Source organism: Mesoplodon densirostris, chromosome 2 (assembly GCF_025265405.1).
Source record: "Mesoplodon densirostris isolate mMesDen1 chromosome 2, mMesDen1 primary haplotype, whole genome shotgun sequence".
Lineage (NCBI taxonomy): Eukaryota > Metazoa > Chordata > Mammalia > Artiodactyla > Ziphiidae > Mesoplodon > Mesoplodon densirostris.
Window position 1 is genome coordinate 27,879,471 of NC_082662.1, and position 15,159 is coordinate 27,894,629.

The 15,159-nt window shown below is 47.8% G+C and overlaps 1 protein-coding gene across 2 annotated transcripts in view; it reads right to left on the reverse strand.

Annotated features, from left to right (window-relative positions):
* The window catches only part of CSMD2 (CUB and Sushi multiple domains 2), a 660,274-nt gene that overhangs the window by 262,107 nt on the left and 383,008 nt on the right, over positions 1 to 15,159 (reverse strand). For both annotated transcript variants that reach the window (XM_060081981.1, XM_060081974.1), the window contains exon 13: positions 14,337 to 14,519. In XM_060081981.1, the coding sequence (XP_059937964.1) occupies positions 14,337 to 14,519 (183 nt within the window). The remainder of the gene's footprint in view (positions 1 to 14,336; positions 14,520 to 15,159) is intronic.

The following is a 15,159-nucleotide window of genomic DNA, read 5'->3' on the forward strand; positions in this document are numbered from 1 at the left end:
TTATAGTAGCCCGAATGGACTAAGGCAGTACCCAAGCCACCCTTGGCTATAACCCCACCAGCCTGAGAGCTGAAGAATGAAATCCTGCATTAGTAGGCTCTGGATTGCCAAGTGTCTTCCAAACCAGAGGCTCTCCTATCCCTACCATGTTGGCTTTGTCTACCTAATAATTCCAACACTAATATGATTAGTAATAACTATAACAAAACTAGGAAACCAGTACTTACTAAAAATTTGTTATCTGATTGGCACCATAGATACAATAGTGAACAAGACATATACTGTTTTTCCCTCAGGAAATTTACAGTCTAGGAGGGCACCAGACAATCAACAAATAACATAAGCATAACTTATTGTGCTAGAGTGTATTATTTATTCACAACCACTCCTTCCCGCCCTGCCCTCGCCTTGCTTCCTTTTAGGCAGAGCCCTCCTGACCACCCCACTGACTTTGCGCTTGGCCTTGTGACTTGCTTTACCCCATGGAAGGTGAGTGGACACGGCATAGGCATGTCCAAGCAGGCACATCTAGAATAAGAGGCTATGTAGAGCTCCCCTGAGCCCTGCAGAGCTGCAACTGACCTACAGCCCTCATGCGATGCAAGTAAGAAATAAATATTTGTTGTTGCAATTCATTGAGATTTTTGCACTGTTGATGCCACAGCAAAAGTTGACTAATATGTTTATGAAATGGGATATGGAGAAGTCAGAAAGTGAAGGATAGCTCTTTCAGATAGGGTAGTTAGAGAAGGCCTCTCTGGGGAGGCCTTAGGGGTGATGAGAAGGATCCAGCCTCCTGAGGAACATTCCGACATGGTGAACCTCAAGTCAAAGGCATTGAGGTAGGAGAGTTTAGCGTATCTGAAGGTCTGAAAGAGGGCCAGCGTGTCTGGGAAAAGTAAGCAAGTGGAGAGGGGCATGGGATGAGGGTAGAGGGAGGAACAGCACCTCTTAGATCTTTGGCTCTGAGATCACCCTCAGCATCCAAAGCCCTCAACTGTGGCTCAATGCCTTTCTTGGCATAACATTTGTTGGGTCATGGTTGGGGAGGCCACATAATATAATGCCCAAATTGGGACACTTTTGAGAATGAAAGATGGTACCACTAAAAATTACCTTAGGACAAAAGATGTAAACAGGGAGAGCCCCAAGCAAGTATGGATGTATGGTCACTCCACACGTGGTCTTTTTATTTCCCTTCCACAAAAGTATCCTTTATCCTGAGAAAGTAGCTTCTGCCTCAAGTTCCTCATTCACAATCCAATCCCCTTCTGGAATGGAATCTTAAATCAAAGCTCACTGGGAGGGGCCTAACAATTGCTAAATTCTTGTCTCCTGTGATTGGACCCTGATCCCTGTACCCCCTTAGAGGCTTGCTAGGTTCTTTGTATAAACTGACTGCTTATCAGCAAAGACCAACCTCGGGGAATAACCCGCTGCCTGGAATTACCCTGTGGTCGTGATTGACTTTTGCCACAACTCTGGAATAATGCCCACCCAAACCACTCCTGGCACTTACCCTAGGCTTTAGACCCTCTTCAGACCTGCTTAGAGGTCCTTGCCCAGGCCAGGCTCTGAGCTGGGGTCTTATGTACTCCTTAGCTGCTGGCTGAGGATCTCCTGCCACCGGCTCAAAGGACAGTTTTGGTCCCTTATGGAACCATGAAGAAAAATCTCTGCTCTCCACTCCTGGGAAGGAACTGAGTCTACACTCCTGGGGCTCAGCTTTTACCTTGAAAACAGGCTATGAATTCTTTGGAAAGTATATGTAGCCAAACCAAGCCACCACCCCAAAGCTAGAGCAAATGTGAATCCTGGAAAATTTGGGTTTGCCTGTTGTTTTGAGCGGGGAGGTGGGGGGAAGCATTCTGTACCTTGCTTTCTACTTCCACATGCAGAAAAATTAGATTGACAACTTCTAAATCACACCTTTTTTTGTGACAATTCATTGTGCTGAAGCTTCTGAAGGCATGGGGTGTAGCCCCGTGCCTGGGCACGCGGGCGTTATACATTCAATCTTTGTTGAATTTGCAATGAAAGGCATGTCTCAGTGCTGCTGCTGGAGGCTACGTCTCCACACAGGCCTCTGCTCAGCATGTCTCCAAGTCTCAACCAGCCTGAGGAGGCAGCCAGAGTGGGGTCTCCTCACCCCTCTCCAGCATAGTCCATTCCTCAACCAAGCAAGACTTCAGATCGAAAGGTTTGCACTCTGGTCCTCAGTCCCTCTTCTCAGTGGATGAGTAGATAACTCCAAACCCAGAGGATTCTGACAAAACTCCTCCTTTGTGGGAATGAATGCTTGGCTGCTAAGACTCCGTGTGTCACCTTCTCTGGGAAGACCGACTTAGGAAAGGAAATGTATTCTGTCAGCTGCACGGAGGTGCCTGGAGCTGAACAGCCTGATACTTGAGTGTTGGCTATTCTGTCAGACTTGAGTTCTGTCTGGGATTCCAAGGAGCTGTGCCCTGTGGGGTGAGGAATGGGTGCCCTGATGACCGGTCTTTCCATGTGCCAAGCAAAGGCTTCTCAAAAGCGCTTCTCACTGCTGTGAGGTCCTACAGCTGCCTGGGCCCAGCCCCCAAGGATCTCTGAGTGATACTCGTGGGGACCCTCCTCGCCACAGGGCAGACCTCAGTGGGCCTCTGTGCCCTCTGCTGGGGTTAGCTTCAACTGTTCTTAATTAACTTCATCAGCTAGACACAGGTATTAGCTGGCGAGAAAAGTATGCGGGCACGATGAAGCCCAAGAACCCAAGACTTCCTATGAGCCAGGGGAATTCAAGAAAGGGTGTAGACTACATCCCCCAAAGCTCAGAAGGTGCTTCTGGGACCCCTCGGAGAGCCCCACCATCTCCTCTGAGGCTGTCTCAGCAGAGCATCTTCACTCAGGCATTCTAGTGCTATCCATGGTCCTGGCCACCCTAAGCCCAGTCATAACCGCAGACCACCAGTCACTGCAGACTGGACAAGAACACTTAGTGGTTGTTCCCCTGGATCGTAAGGGAGTATGTTTGGATTTCCTTCCAGGGGAATCCACGATGATCCAGGGGAGTTTACAGTTAGCCTGAGAGAGCTACCTTCAAGACCAGGAGCTTGACCTGACTCCCTGAGCAAGATGGGAGTTAACCAGGTAGCCAAGGGGAGCAGTCCTGTACTCAGCCCATCTCCTGAGACCCCCAGATTGCCTTTGTACATAGGACTGGAGGAAGGGTCTTTGTTCCCCCAAGAGAGGTAGCCCAAGGCTCTCCTTGAAAGCCAACCGCTAGAAAAGGCGAGCAGTGCCTTCCCCAGGAACCACAGAGCCTGAGGACACCCACAACACCCGATACTGATGGGGATGTACTTCTGGCCACGTGAGATGACAGGTTCATCCAGAGGCTCACAGGACGGGGGAGGGAGAGCTTTGAGTCCCAGCCCCTGAGCCAGCAGCTGTGAAAACAGACCCTGACTAGAGAGGCTGTGTCTCTCCCATAGCTCTCTTAGCAGACATCGCAGAGCAAGCACCATGGAGAAGGCACGGTCTGTGCTGCTGCATGGGGAATGCACTTGGCATACACATAACTTTGAAAATTTTATAAAGGGAAAAGAACCTGTTTGCTCTGATTCCAAAGCTGAAAGCTGAAGTGAGAATGGTTGGTATACCCATTCCCCACCGGCCCTCAAGCAGAGGTCATAGTCCAGGATAAGACCCCTAAAGCTTGGTCAGTTTTTTCAGCCCCCAGCCCACCCAGGTGGCTGTGGTCCCCAGATACCTTGGACCAGGACTCTTAGCTGTAGGAATATGGCCTTCAGACTGTTTCTGCAGTTTGGTTCTGGATATATCTCTGGGTTGAGCTGGGCTGAAATTTTGCCCATGATCCTCCAAGAAATCTTCTGAGAATCTTCCAACTGGAATAAATTTTTCTTCCTTACATACTGGTAGCACTTTGTGGCCACATCTATAAATTTCAGTAATTCAAAGATTGCTTTATAATAAAAGTATGTGCTTGCCACACTCACTAGACCATGAGCTCTTGGCAGACAAGAACCATGTTAGAATTATGCCCATCCCTTTCCCAGTTCCCTTTTCCGACTGTCGGGTGTATAGCAGCCCCTCCCCTCCACATTTTGCTGCATTCAGAGAAGTGAAAGGCAGGCAATTGCAACATCGAGTTGTAATGTCACAGTACTGAACTTTGCATCCCATGCCTCACTAGGATATCAATACTGAGGTCAACATTCCTTGGACCCCAGAAAGCCACCACCATCGTAACCACCCGAGTTATGGCAGCCTCAGCCTGGCCAGCCTCATAGCAACAACATATGATCACAACATACGACCACGTACATCCTAGCCCCATGCCTCAAGAGGCTGCCATCTTGTCAGGGGACCAAGCCCCTCAGGAATGATCCCAAACACCCCTGCAAGCAACGGGCACACAGACGGTATCCCCTATTAGTGGGGTTCACTAATCTGATCTAGATCACTTAGGAAGGCTTTAGAACAATCATTCCTGGGCCCCATCCCAGACCTGCTGAATCAGAATTTCTGGGGATGAGACCACGATTCTGTATTTTAAAAAGCCTATGAGTGATTCTCACGATTAGCTGGGTTGGGTCTATTTTGTATTGGGCAGGGCCATCAAAGATACCTCCTTCCCCCATAATGTATCAATTTAAAAATAAAGGTAACAAGTGCTGTTTGTGACCCACACTGGCGTGGTAGGAAAAGTGCTGACTCTGCTTCCTTGGATGTGCTGGTAGCCTCTTTTGTGAGCCATCCCTTCACATCCAGTCTTTGCCTGATGAGACCCTACCCAGGTACACTGAACACTTTTATTCCACAGACTCACTTCTTACAGCCAGATCCTGAGCCCAGCCCAGCCACGCCTGACAGTCATGCGGAAGTCCTGTCCCCTCAAACCAGTGGGCTGACATGTGAGTCTGGTTTCCTACAGTCAGCATTTGGTGGGCTTGCGAGGAACCCAGCACACCCACAGAGTTTCAGGACCCTCCCCACCTACCACCCCTGCCCCACCAGGTGTGCCCCAGCTCAGGGACTGAGCTTCTGTTCTGGTTCTTGGTTTCCTCTCCAGTCCCTGCTGTGAGTAAAGCTCTTAATGAAACTGCAGCCTCTTGCTGGGGCTGGGATACCCTGCACAGGTAGACCCTGTTCCCCTGGGTGAGGACCTGATTCAACCCAGAAGCCACCTTCACCCATCAAGTATCTGCCTATTTAAGAATAAGGGTGGGATTTCCTGTGGCGCAGTGGTTGAGAGTCCGCCTGCCGATGCAGGGGACACGGGTTTGTGCCCCGGTCCAGGAAGATCCCACATGTTGTGGAGCGGCTGGGCCCGTGAGCCATGGTCGCTGAGCCTGCGCGTCCGGAGCCTGTGCTCCGCAACGGGAGAGGCCACAACAGTGAGAGACACACGTACCGCCAAAAAAAAAAAAAAAAAAAAAAAAAAAAGAATAAGGGTAACAAGCGATGTATGACCCACACTGGCCTGGTAGGACAAGTGTTGACTCTACTTCCTTGGATATTCTGATTGGAAGTGCTGGCAGGCCCCTTTGTGAGCCATCCCTTCATTCAGGGTTAGTTCTCCGAGCCTCAGCCTCCCTCGACTCTGGGTTACCTTTCCCAGGCCGCCCCTGTGGTCCTGGTAGGCTTCACAGCCATGACTGCAGTGCCCACTCCCCACTGCAGGAGCAGATAGAGATGCTTCCCAGCTCTTACCATCATCAGGACTTTCTGCTCAAGGAACTGACCCTTTTGGATTACTGGGGTCCTTCTACAGAGCAGGCGCCCCCACCTCTGCTCATCACTAGCACAGTGAGACCACACGTCTTCAGTGTCCAGGTGCTGGGGGCCTGGGTAACAGAGGAAGGGGGCCCAGAACTACACACGCTGGTTTTCAATTTCCAGGAATGGACCTGAAATGGACAAACTTGGACCAAAGCAATCCCCAGGTTCCCTGCTTCTCTCCCGGGGCCACGTGTGTGTTCACAGGACCTCTAAGGCAGCCCAGAGAAATGAGGAGAGCATTACACCAGTGGAGGAAGTTCACACCGCCCTTGTGATCACAGCCCCTGCCCCAATCACAAGCAGTTCCCAGGAATATTACCCCTCACACCAAGGCTGACGTTTTCAAACCTCAGCTGATCCCGGTTCTGGCTCTGAACATTTGAAAGAGGCAATTTCCAAGGACTCTAGCTATTGTGATCATATTTTCTGGGACAAAGGAAAGGATGCTTGAAATTGCACTTGTCCTGGAAAATCTGGGATTATATATTTAGGGGGAACGCCAGGATTCAGCCACAGGGAGGAGGGAAAACGGGACATGCTTCATGTGTGCACAGGGCACTGCGGTCGAGGTGGGAGGGGAGTGAAAAAGCACCTGCCTGTTTAAAAATACAGCTAGCAAGCGACGTATGTGACCTATGTGAAGAAAACCACAAAGCTGTTATATTTAGAAAAATGAAAGTAGATGAACAAAGAGAGTGACACACCATGTTTCTGGATGGGAAGGCTGTGTAGTATAAAAATGCCTATTTTCCTCAAGTTAATTTATAGTTTAATAGGAGCACACACACAAAATCCCAATAGGATTTTTTTTTACTATGACAAAATGATTCTAAAATTAATCTTGAACAGCAAACAGATGAGAATAACAATGAATATTCTGAAAGAGAAAATAATTAAGGGAGGAAGGAGTAGTTTCCAGCTCTGCCAGATATTAGAACATATTATAAAACAACAATTAAAATTACTCAACACTGGTGCTAAGATAGAAATGAGCAGCAGAACGAAGTGGTGAGTCAAGAAATAGACAACTACATTTGAGGATTCAGAATGTGATAGAACAATTCATTTCTCTCAAATCAAAAGGGAAATGAATTACTTAATAAATCATGTTGGAAAACTGTGTAATAGTTTGGACAATATCATGCATTCATCTAAATAAACTCCAGATGGAATAACAAATTATATTTTAAAAAAAATCAAATTACTGACTGACAAATAACTAAAAATACAACAAGCTGTTTCTTAGATCTGTGGCAGAATGATAAGTTTGTCAGCTTTGAAAATAAATCACAAATATCAAGAGACTTGTCTATATAAAAATGTAAAAGAACTGTACAATGTAAAATAGCAAAACAAAAAGAAAGAAAAAAGAAAGCTAGAGATTGGGAAGATACGTGTATCAAATAGAAAGATCCTTCAAACTGGAAAGGAAAATACCAACATGATACTCTCGTAGCCACACGTCAGGACAGACAATTGTTACACGGGGGTTACAAATAGCAAATGCCCCATGTCCTTGCTGGGCAGGACTGGACCCAGGCCAGCTGGAGAAAGGCCAGGACTGGAGTCTCTGTCCAGGGTCCTGTAATGGACATCCTGACATCACTTTCATACCTTTTGTTCCAACAGGGGCATGCTTCCAGCCATGGGTACCAACCAGTCTCTCCAGACCCTACTCCCATGGACCCCACCTCTCTTCTTTCACTCACCCATGGTCGGCAGCAGTCCGACCGTGGTCCAAGTCCTTTAGGAACCACTGCAAATCAAGTACACAGACTGTGCATATGTGTGTGCACGCGTGTGTGTATGTGTGTCAATGTATCCAATGAACATCCTCCTTTTGCAGAGGTCCAGACCCCCTGGCCTTTCTCAGAACCCAGTACTGTCACTAGGGTAGCTCCCTTCCCAGCAGGGCTTCAAATCTGTCCTCCCCTCTTTGAGCCCCAACTCTTCTAATAGCGATGACCTAAGTCTATGCTGTAAGAGCAGAGGGGCTGTTGCTTCCCTGTTCCACACCCACTACGATGCCTGCCCCATCGCTGGCCCCCAATGAATATGTGTTAAATAAAAGAATGAATCTTTATGGGGCAGGTTCTAAATGCATCTGATTCACCAATGCTTTCTATTTGAAAAGCTAAATTTTGAACCACAAGAGCCCACTTTAATTTACATAATTATGTCTATCTTCATGTTAGAGCGAGCTCTTTGAAGTCAAGGGCTGTGCACAATTCGTCTCTACATTCGCAGCACTTATCATAATATTTGGCACTTTGCGGAAGTTGACAAGGGTGTGCTGGAGGGATGTGTTCAACTTATACCTCTTAAATTAGCAATTTTTAAAAGGCCGCACAAATACTTGAGGTTTGGCGATGCTGGTAGAGGTTACGAGAGATATATGTGACCTATATGAAGGAAACCACAAAGTTGTTATATTTAGAAAAGGGGAAGTAGATGAACGCAAGAGAAATCTATGCCATATTTCTGGATGGGAAGGACATGTATTATACGAATCTTATTTTTAACCTTAAAGCTTTTGCTGTTGACATTATGACCTGGCACAACATTTTGGGGGAGAAACATAGGAGTATACATCAAGAGCTATTTTTAAATGTTCTACTCTGGCCCAACAATGTCACTCCTGGAAACTTATCTTAAGAAAACAATTCAAGAGAAGAAAAAAAAAAAAGGCCATACACTTGAGGATGTTCATTATAGCCTTGTATAAAAATAATTGAACATCATTGGTAGCCTAAGTTATGGTCCACTCACTAGACAGAATATTCCATAGGTATGAAGAATGATAACTACAAAAGACATGTAGTAGCACGGCAAGGTATGCAATATAATGTGAACTTGAAGAGACAGAATGCGAGACGGTATGTTCACTTTGATTAAAACCATACGAAATATGTGTGTACATGCATAAGAATCAAAAAGGAATGGCCAAATTTGAAAATGATTAAGGAAATGAATTAAGAGTATCTTATTCATTTAAACTTTTAAAATACTAGAATATACCAAAAGCCTGTGTTGAGTAGCGGCCCTTAAGCCCCAGATGCTTATCGAAAGAGTTAAGAGCACATTACATAGGACATGGCACTACAAGCTCACCACTTCAAGCTGAGCAGGGCCATCCCCAGAGGCCCTCCAGTTTAGAATTTTACCAGGAAAAGCCATACCCTCTTATGCAGCTGACTCTGTACATAGCAGGTGCTCAATAAATCGAAATGGATGGATAAATGGATGGGTAGAAGGAATGAGAAAAAGTAAAGATGAGGAAATGCCTTTGACACCAGTATGTTGCATACTGGTGTGCAAATACTGATGTAGTCCCAACAAGGGTCATGGGTCTAGCCTTCATGAACTTGTTTCACTCTTGTCAATCTCTGTCTCTTCATGGGGGTAACACAGACAACAGTTTGTTTCTGTAGTCTGGACGAATTTTGTTGTCCTAGGACTTCCTTGTTTCTCCTGCTGCAGATGACCCCTTGGATTCTGGATGTCTGGTGCCATAGAGAGACTACAGGATATGGAGTAGAAGCCTGCTCTGTCAATTAATGGTTTAAATTCCAGCCCATCATTTAATGGTTCTATAACCTCTGAGCCTATGTACCTTGTCTCCCTGAGCTTTGTTTTCCTCTGTAAAAATGAGAGAATAAATATTCCATAACGTTGTAGGGAAGATGCCTATCTTCCCAATGACATAAAACATGTAATAGGGGCTTCCCTGGTGGCGCAGTGGTTGAGAATCTGCCTGCTAATGCAGGGGATATGGGTTCGAGCCCTGGGCTGGGAGGATCCCACATGCCGCGGAGCAACTAGGCCCGTGAGCCACAACTACTGAGCCTGCGCGTCTGGAGCCCGTGCTCCGCAACAAGAGAGGCCGCGACAGTGAGAGGCCCGTGCACTGCGATGAAGAGTGGCCCCCGCTTGCCACAACTAGAGAAAGCCCTCCCACAGAAACGAAGACCCAACACAGCAATAATTAATTAATTAATTAATTAATTAATTAACTCCTACACCCAGCATCTAAAAAACAAAAACAAAAAAGAAACATGTAATAAATGCTGGCATCTTCCCTTATCCCATGCTTCCTCACTGTCACTATTCTATAGATTTTAATCATGATCTAACACAAAATGCAAATATACAGATTTCATTGTATTTAGAATTTGACAAGACTAGGTTATCCTAGACTGGTGGTTCTCCATCCTGGGTGGCTTTTCCCCCAGAGGATGTATGGTGATGTCTGGAGACAGTTTTGGCTGTCACAACGGGCAGCGGGAGGTGGGTGTGTGTGCTACTGGCTTCTAGTGGGTAGAGAATAAGGCTGCTGCTAAAACATCCTGCAATGCACAAGACTGCCCCCGACACAAAAGAATCATCTGGCCCCAAATGTCAGTAGTGCTGAGGCTGAGGATCCTGATGACCCTAGGACTCAATCTACTTCTCTGTCCAGCAACCTCTGTGTGTGTGTGTGTGTGTGTCCCCAGAGCATAGGGGCGGTTAGGGGGAGGAACATGGGGAGCAAGGGACAGGAGGGTGCTAGGAGAGGACCATTTCCTGTAGCATCCCTGTGTGGAGCACCCTCCTTTACCTCCCAACCCTTCAAGGCCCAGCTCCAGCCCTGTATCATCTGTGACATTATCTTTGAGCCCCAGAGGACCCACTTCTCCCTCCCTTGGTCTCTCAAGTTTTGGCTGCTGGTTTGTAACTCACACTGTATACATCTCAGTATATTCCCATTTCACACCTATGCCATATACATTAGGCACTTGAGCAGTTAGGATTCACACCTTCTCGTGGTGGTTTACAAAAGGGTGAGGGGAAGCTGGCACTTTTGCAGTCTTGGCGTTTCTCTGGTGAAGGCTGTTTTGAAACTTCTCCAGCAAGTGGCTGTTAATGGACTGATAATTGGTTTCCTGGCTTCCTTATGAAGTGTGAAGAATTCTGCTAGCCTGTCAACAAAGCATCAAGTGTTGTGCAAACCACCATCAGACTTATTTGTACCTTCCTTCCCTTGTATCTCTTGTTGTGGAGGAATAAGTGAACAGGCTCTCGATGTTCCTGTGAGGAAGGTGAAGAGTGTGTGTAACCTGTGGGGAGCTTTCTCACCGGCACCCCAGGCTGAGCATGTTTCCCAGGCAGAGCCCAAAGAGCTCTGACTCCAATGCCTGGCGCTTGGCATGGGGTAGACACACAGTAAATACTGTTGAATGGATGGAAAGTGGCACTGGTGCCACCTGATTTGGAGCAGTGATCCCTGGAGATGTGAATTAGCCAAGGAAGAAGAGAGAGCAAGAGGAGAGAAGCTGGCGCTACCTTTTCTTTCAAAATGCTTTTCACTGCAAGAAACATCATCTTCTTTAAAACCGAGTGAAAAAAAGACCATGTATCGAGCATCTACTGCTGTGAGGACAGATTGAAAGCCAACGAAATGATTCTGAAGTCTCTGCTTGCTACAGAAAATGCTTTGGAACATGAAGGCAACAGTGCACTTGTGTGGTCTCGGCAGGCAGGCAATTCCCGAGTAAGGAACTGTTTTGAAGAAAATGTTTCAAGAGAAGAACAATGCACTGCTGTGCACTTTTTGGACAACTGTTCAAAGAAATTTGAGCCATCAAAACCTCCCCCCAATCCTCTTCTAAACCCTCAGAAGGAAAGAACAGTGCTGTTTGCTAAATATTGTGTTAATATTTATTGTGAATAATGTGTGCTAACATTTAGGACACTTAAGCTAACGTTTGCTAGAGGTGCTTTTCTATGTACATTTATGATCACGTTATAAAACACAGAGGCTGACTGTGCTATTTTATATTTTTATAAATGCTTACAGATGTTGTCCCTTTTCTGCAGATCACACACTATGATATATTTGATCTGGGATCAGGCAGAACGCCAAATTTTAACTTTATCCCTCGAAGCAGGAGCTGCTCTGTAAATGACCCAGTTTAGAAAGTGGTTTCCAAGTATTCACGATGGAACATGTGAGGACTGTCCATGTCATAGTTGTCTTTTTCTATAAATACGATCATAGAGGCTTAGAATTTGGGGAGTGCCACCCCATCGGATAGATTAGTAAACCAAACTCCAGAGAGAAGTTGCCCTGGCCATAGTCACAAAACTGAGCCGGGACTAAGACACAGGTCTCCAGATGTTGAATCCAAAGTTCTCTCAGAGAACCCGGATTTTCTTAGTACCACCTTTCACCACCTGAGGGCAAAGCCCAGGACCTAGGGATGCGTCAGCTTAGGGGCTGGGTACTTAGTAGAGAGCGGACAGATGGTACTCGCTCGTGACCTTGCTTGTGGTACAAAGGCCTGGGGCCAGCTGGCTCTCCCTGGCCTCCTCCACTGAAGCCAGCATCCCTGAGACTCAAGCTGTGTCTCTTACGCCCAAATGACCAGAACAGTCCTAGTAATGGGTGTACCTTGGGGATACCATCCCCCATCTCCCAGAATCATTCAGAAGAAGAAATGCCATCCTAGCCCCCCAGAGTGCCTGCTTCACAGTTCTCATCAGTAAGCCTGGGGCTCCTCTTCCTTATTTTATTATTATTATTATTTTTTGCGGTACGCGGGCCTCTCACTGTTGTGGCCTCTCCCGTTGCAGAGCACAGGCTCCAGACGCGCAGGCTCAGCGGCCATGGCTCATGGGCCCAGCCGCTCCGTGGCATGTGGGATCTTCCCAGACCGGGGCACAAACCCGTGTCCCCTGCATCGGCAGGCGGACTCTCAACCACTGCGCCACCAGGGAAGCCCCTCTTCCTTAGTTTAAACCACAGAGAGCACCGTCCCATATCTTCCAGGACTGCTCTGCCCTCATCTCTTCTCAGGTGATTGTAAGCAGTACCCAGCATCCTGTCAGCTTTCCTCCTGGAAACGAGGGGCCTGCTGAGCAGCACTTACAGAAGGTTCTAGAAAGATTTCCTGAAACTACTTCTAAGAGCCAAAGGGTCAAGTAAATTCCTGGAGGGCTTGAGTGACAGACCCCCCCCCAACCCCAGTAGCGTTCTGCTCCCAGCATCTCTCAGCTTGTGGGGCAGGGAACTTTATCCTGGTTCCAAGTGGCTGGCTGGCTCTGCTACACACTTCACTCCTGCCAGCTCTCTGCCCCAGAGACCTGACCCTTTCCAGTTCTCCCTGCCTTGTCTCACCTAGATGGATTTCAGAGATGGAACACCCATACTGCCTGGGACTCCCACAGTCTGGACCTTTGCCTTCTGAGGTCCTGCCTCCGACCCACCCTGTGGAACTCCATTCCACCCACCCACTCCGCCCTGGGCTCGTTTCTAGACTGTCAGGCCCTTTGTTCCTGCCTGCCCGGAGCTGCCCCCTGCTAACCTCCCCTGCCCCTCTGGTCCCCTTGGCTTTCAGGGTACACATATCTAACCACACTGGGCCAGAGATGGGCAGCCAATTTCATGCAATTTTATTTTTTTCAATAAGGGAATGTGTAATGCTTAATGTGTATCTAAGAACGATTTGATCTTTAAACCTCCGCAAGAATTTTTACATAAGCTCGCAAGTCATCAAAAATGCTTTGTCAACTACACAAAGTGATTTTTTGTTTGAAAAGTAGAATCACCGTGGTATGACCCAACTCACCAACTCACCTGCCAAACTCTGTCACCACAGATACTCCCTTATAGTCTCCCATGTCATTCCTCTCCCTGGCCCCAAGGGGCAGCCACTCTCTATGAAGCAGCACTCCAAGGCTCTGAGAAGCCCACTGAGATGGCAAGAAAGATCAGAGGGTCAGTCTGTCTGCCCTTCCCAGAGGGAAGCAGATTGTAAGAGATGGAGAGGCGCAGTGGCACGGGCCGGGAGAAGAAGAGGTGACAGCCCCGAGAGGTGGAACCTTTGATTTCTCAACAAAGACCAAGCCTGCTCCTCTATACACACTCCCCTCACACTTGCCAATTTCCCTGGGAGCCAGGACTTAAAGTATTCTTTGCGCCGGAAAGTGAGGTCAGACCATCCCAGAGAAAGGAAGAAAGGATTCCTTGTTATCTCCGGAGCACAGAGCACGCAACTCCAACCCTTTCTCTGAAAGATCAACAATTCAAAGACAGCTTGATCCCCATCCCTCCCTAAATCCAATGCAGGAGGAAGCAATCTGATGACGCTTTGTATATATCCCCGCAAGGCCACGGTGTCTCGTGGTACCCCAAGGCTGGCACAGAGTCTACAGTCTCATGAAATCGCCAGCACCTTCTGCCCTGGCTCGACTATATGGCGTCAATGACAGCAAGAAGGGTGAGGAGGAAATGTCGGGGTCTGACGTTGCCCTCAAGGGTCACCAGGGAGAGTAAGACGGCATTGAAGAAGGCCCCCCAATGTCAAGAGCAATCATTCTCAGTGCTATGACCCACGTCACTGCCAGAAATGAGGACTCAGCCAGCAACGTTTTGAGAAGGAGAAGAAACCAACCAGAGTGAAGCTACGGTTACGACCTACGCGGTTCCCAAGGATGGGGTCCGGATTAGCTAGGAAATGGGCCCCCGGCCTCTCGGTGGAGACCCCGAAGCGGCCCCCACCCCGCTCACTTACACACGCAGCCTGGCTTCTTAGCCGACCACTGGTTATTCTTTTGGCACGTGATTGCCTTCTGCCCCACCAGCTCAAAGGCCGGCTGGCACTCAAACTGGAGTGTATCACCGTGGCGAAACCAGGAGCCTTCCCTCCAGCCGTAGGCAGGTATGCCAGGATCTCCACAACTGCCCTGCTCGATCTCTGCAAGACAGGAAAAGAGAAAACAGAGACACGTGGTGACTCCATGCCTCTCGGAGCTGGAAGGCCATGCTGCACCTCCGCCACGAGGCTGGGCTCGGAGGGACCCAGGTGGGCTTTTGATGAGAAGCCCTGCAAGGTCGTGTTTAAAACAGCCTCTTGGGAGGATCAGGCCCTCCTGCTCTCAAATGCCTGGACTCTATGTCCACGTAGAGTGTTCCAAGTGCTTGGATATTTTCATTCAGGGAAGGTGGGTCTACATTCTGTGTGAGACACCTGTCCTAGGAATTCACAAGCTCACAGTTCGGAGAGATCTTTACTGACTTGACTTGCATTCAGATTACTCACGTCACTTGATAGATTTTAAGCTCAGTCCCTTCCTGAGCAGGCAAGGCAAGCGCAAGATGAGAAGGTGGCTGACGCTTTGCTGCTTGCCTTTCCCCCAACCAGAGATTAAGTGAGAATCAATATTCACTGCCTTCTGATATGGAAGCACTTTCACGAAGATACATTTTTAATTCAATTTAAGACGGGAGCAGGTAAAAGGAAACACATGACTCATTAAGTATGCCTTTAAAGTTCATTTGATTCAGCAGTGGTGAATCAGACAGGAAGTGGGTTCCCTGAGACAGCTCTGAGGGTC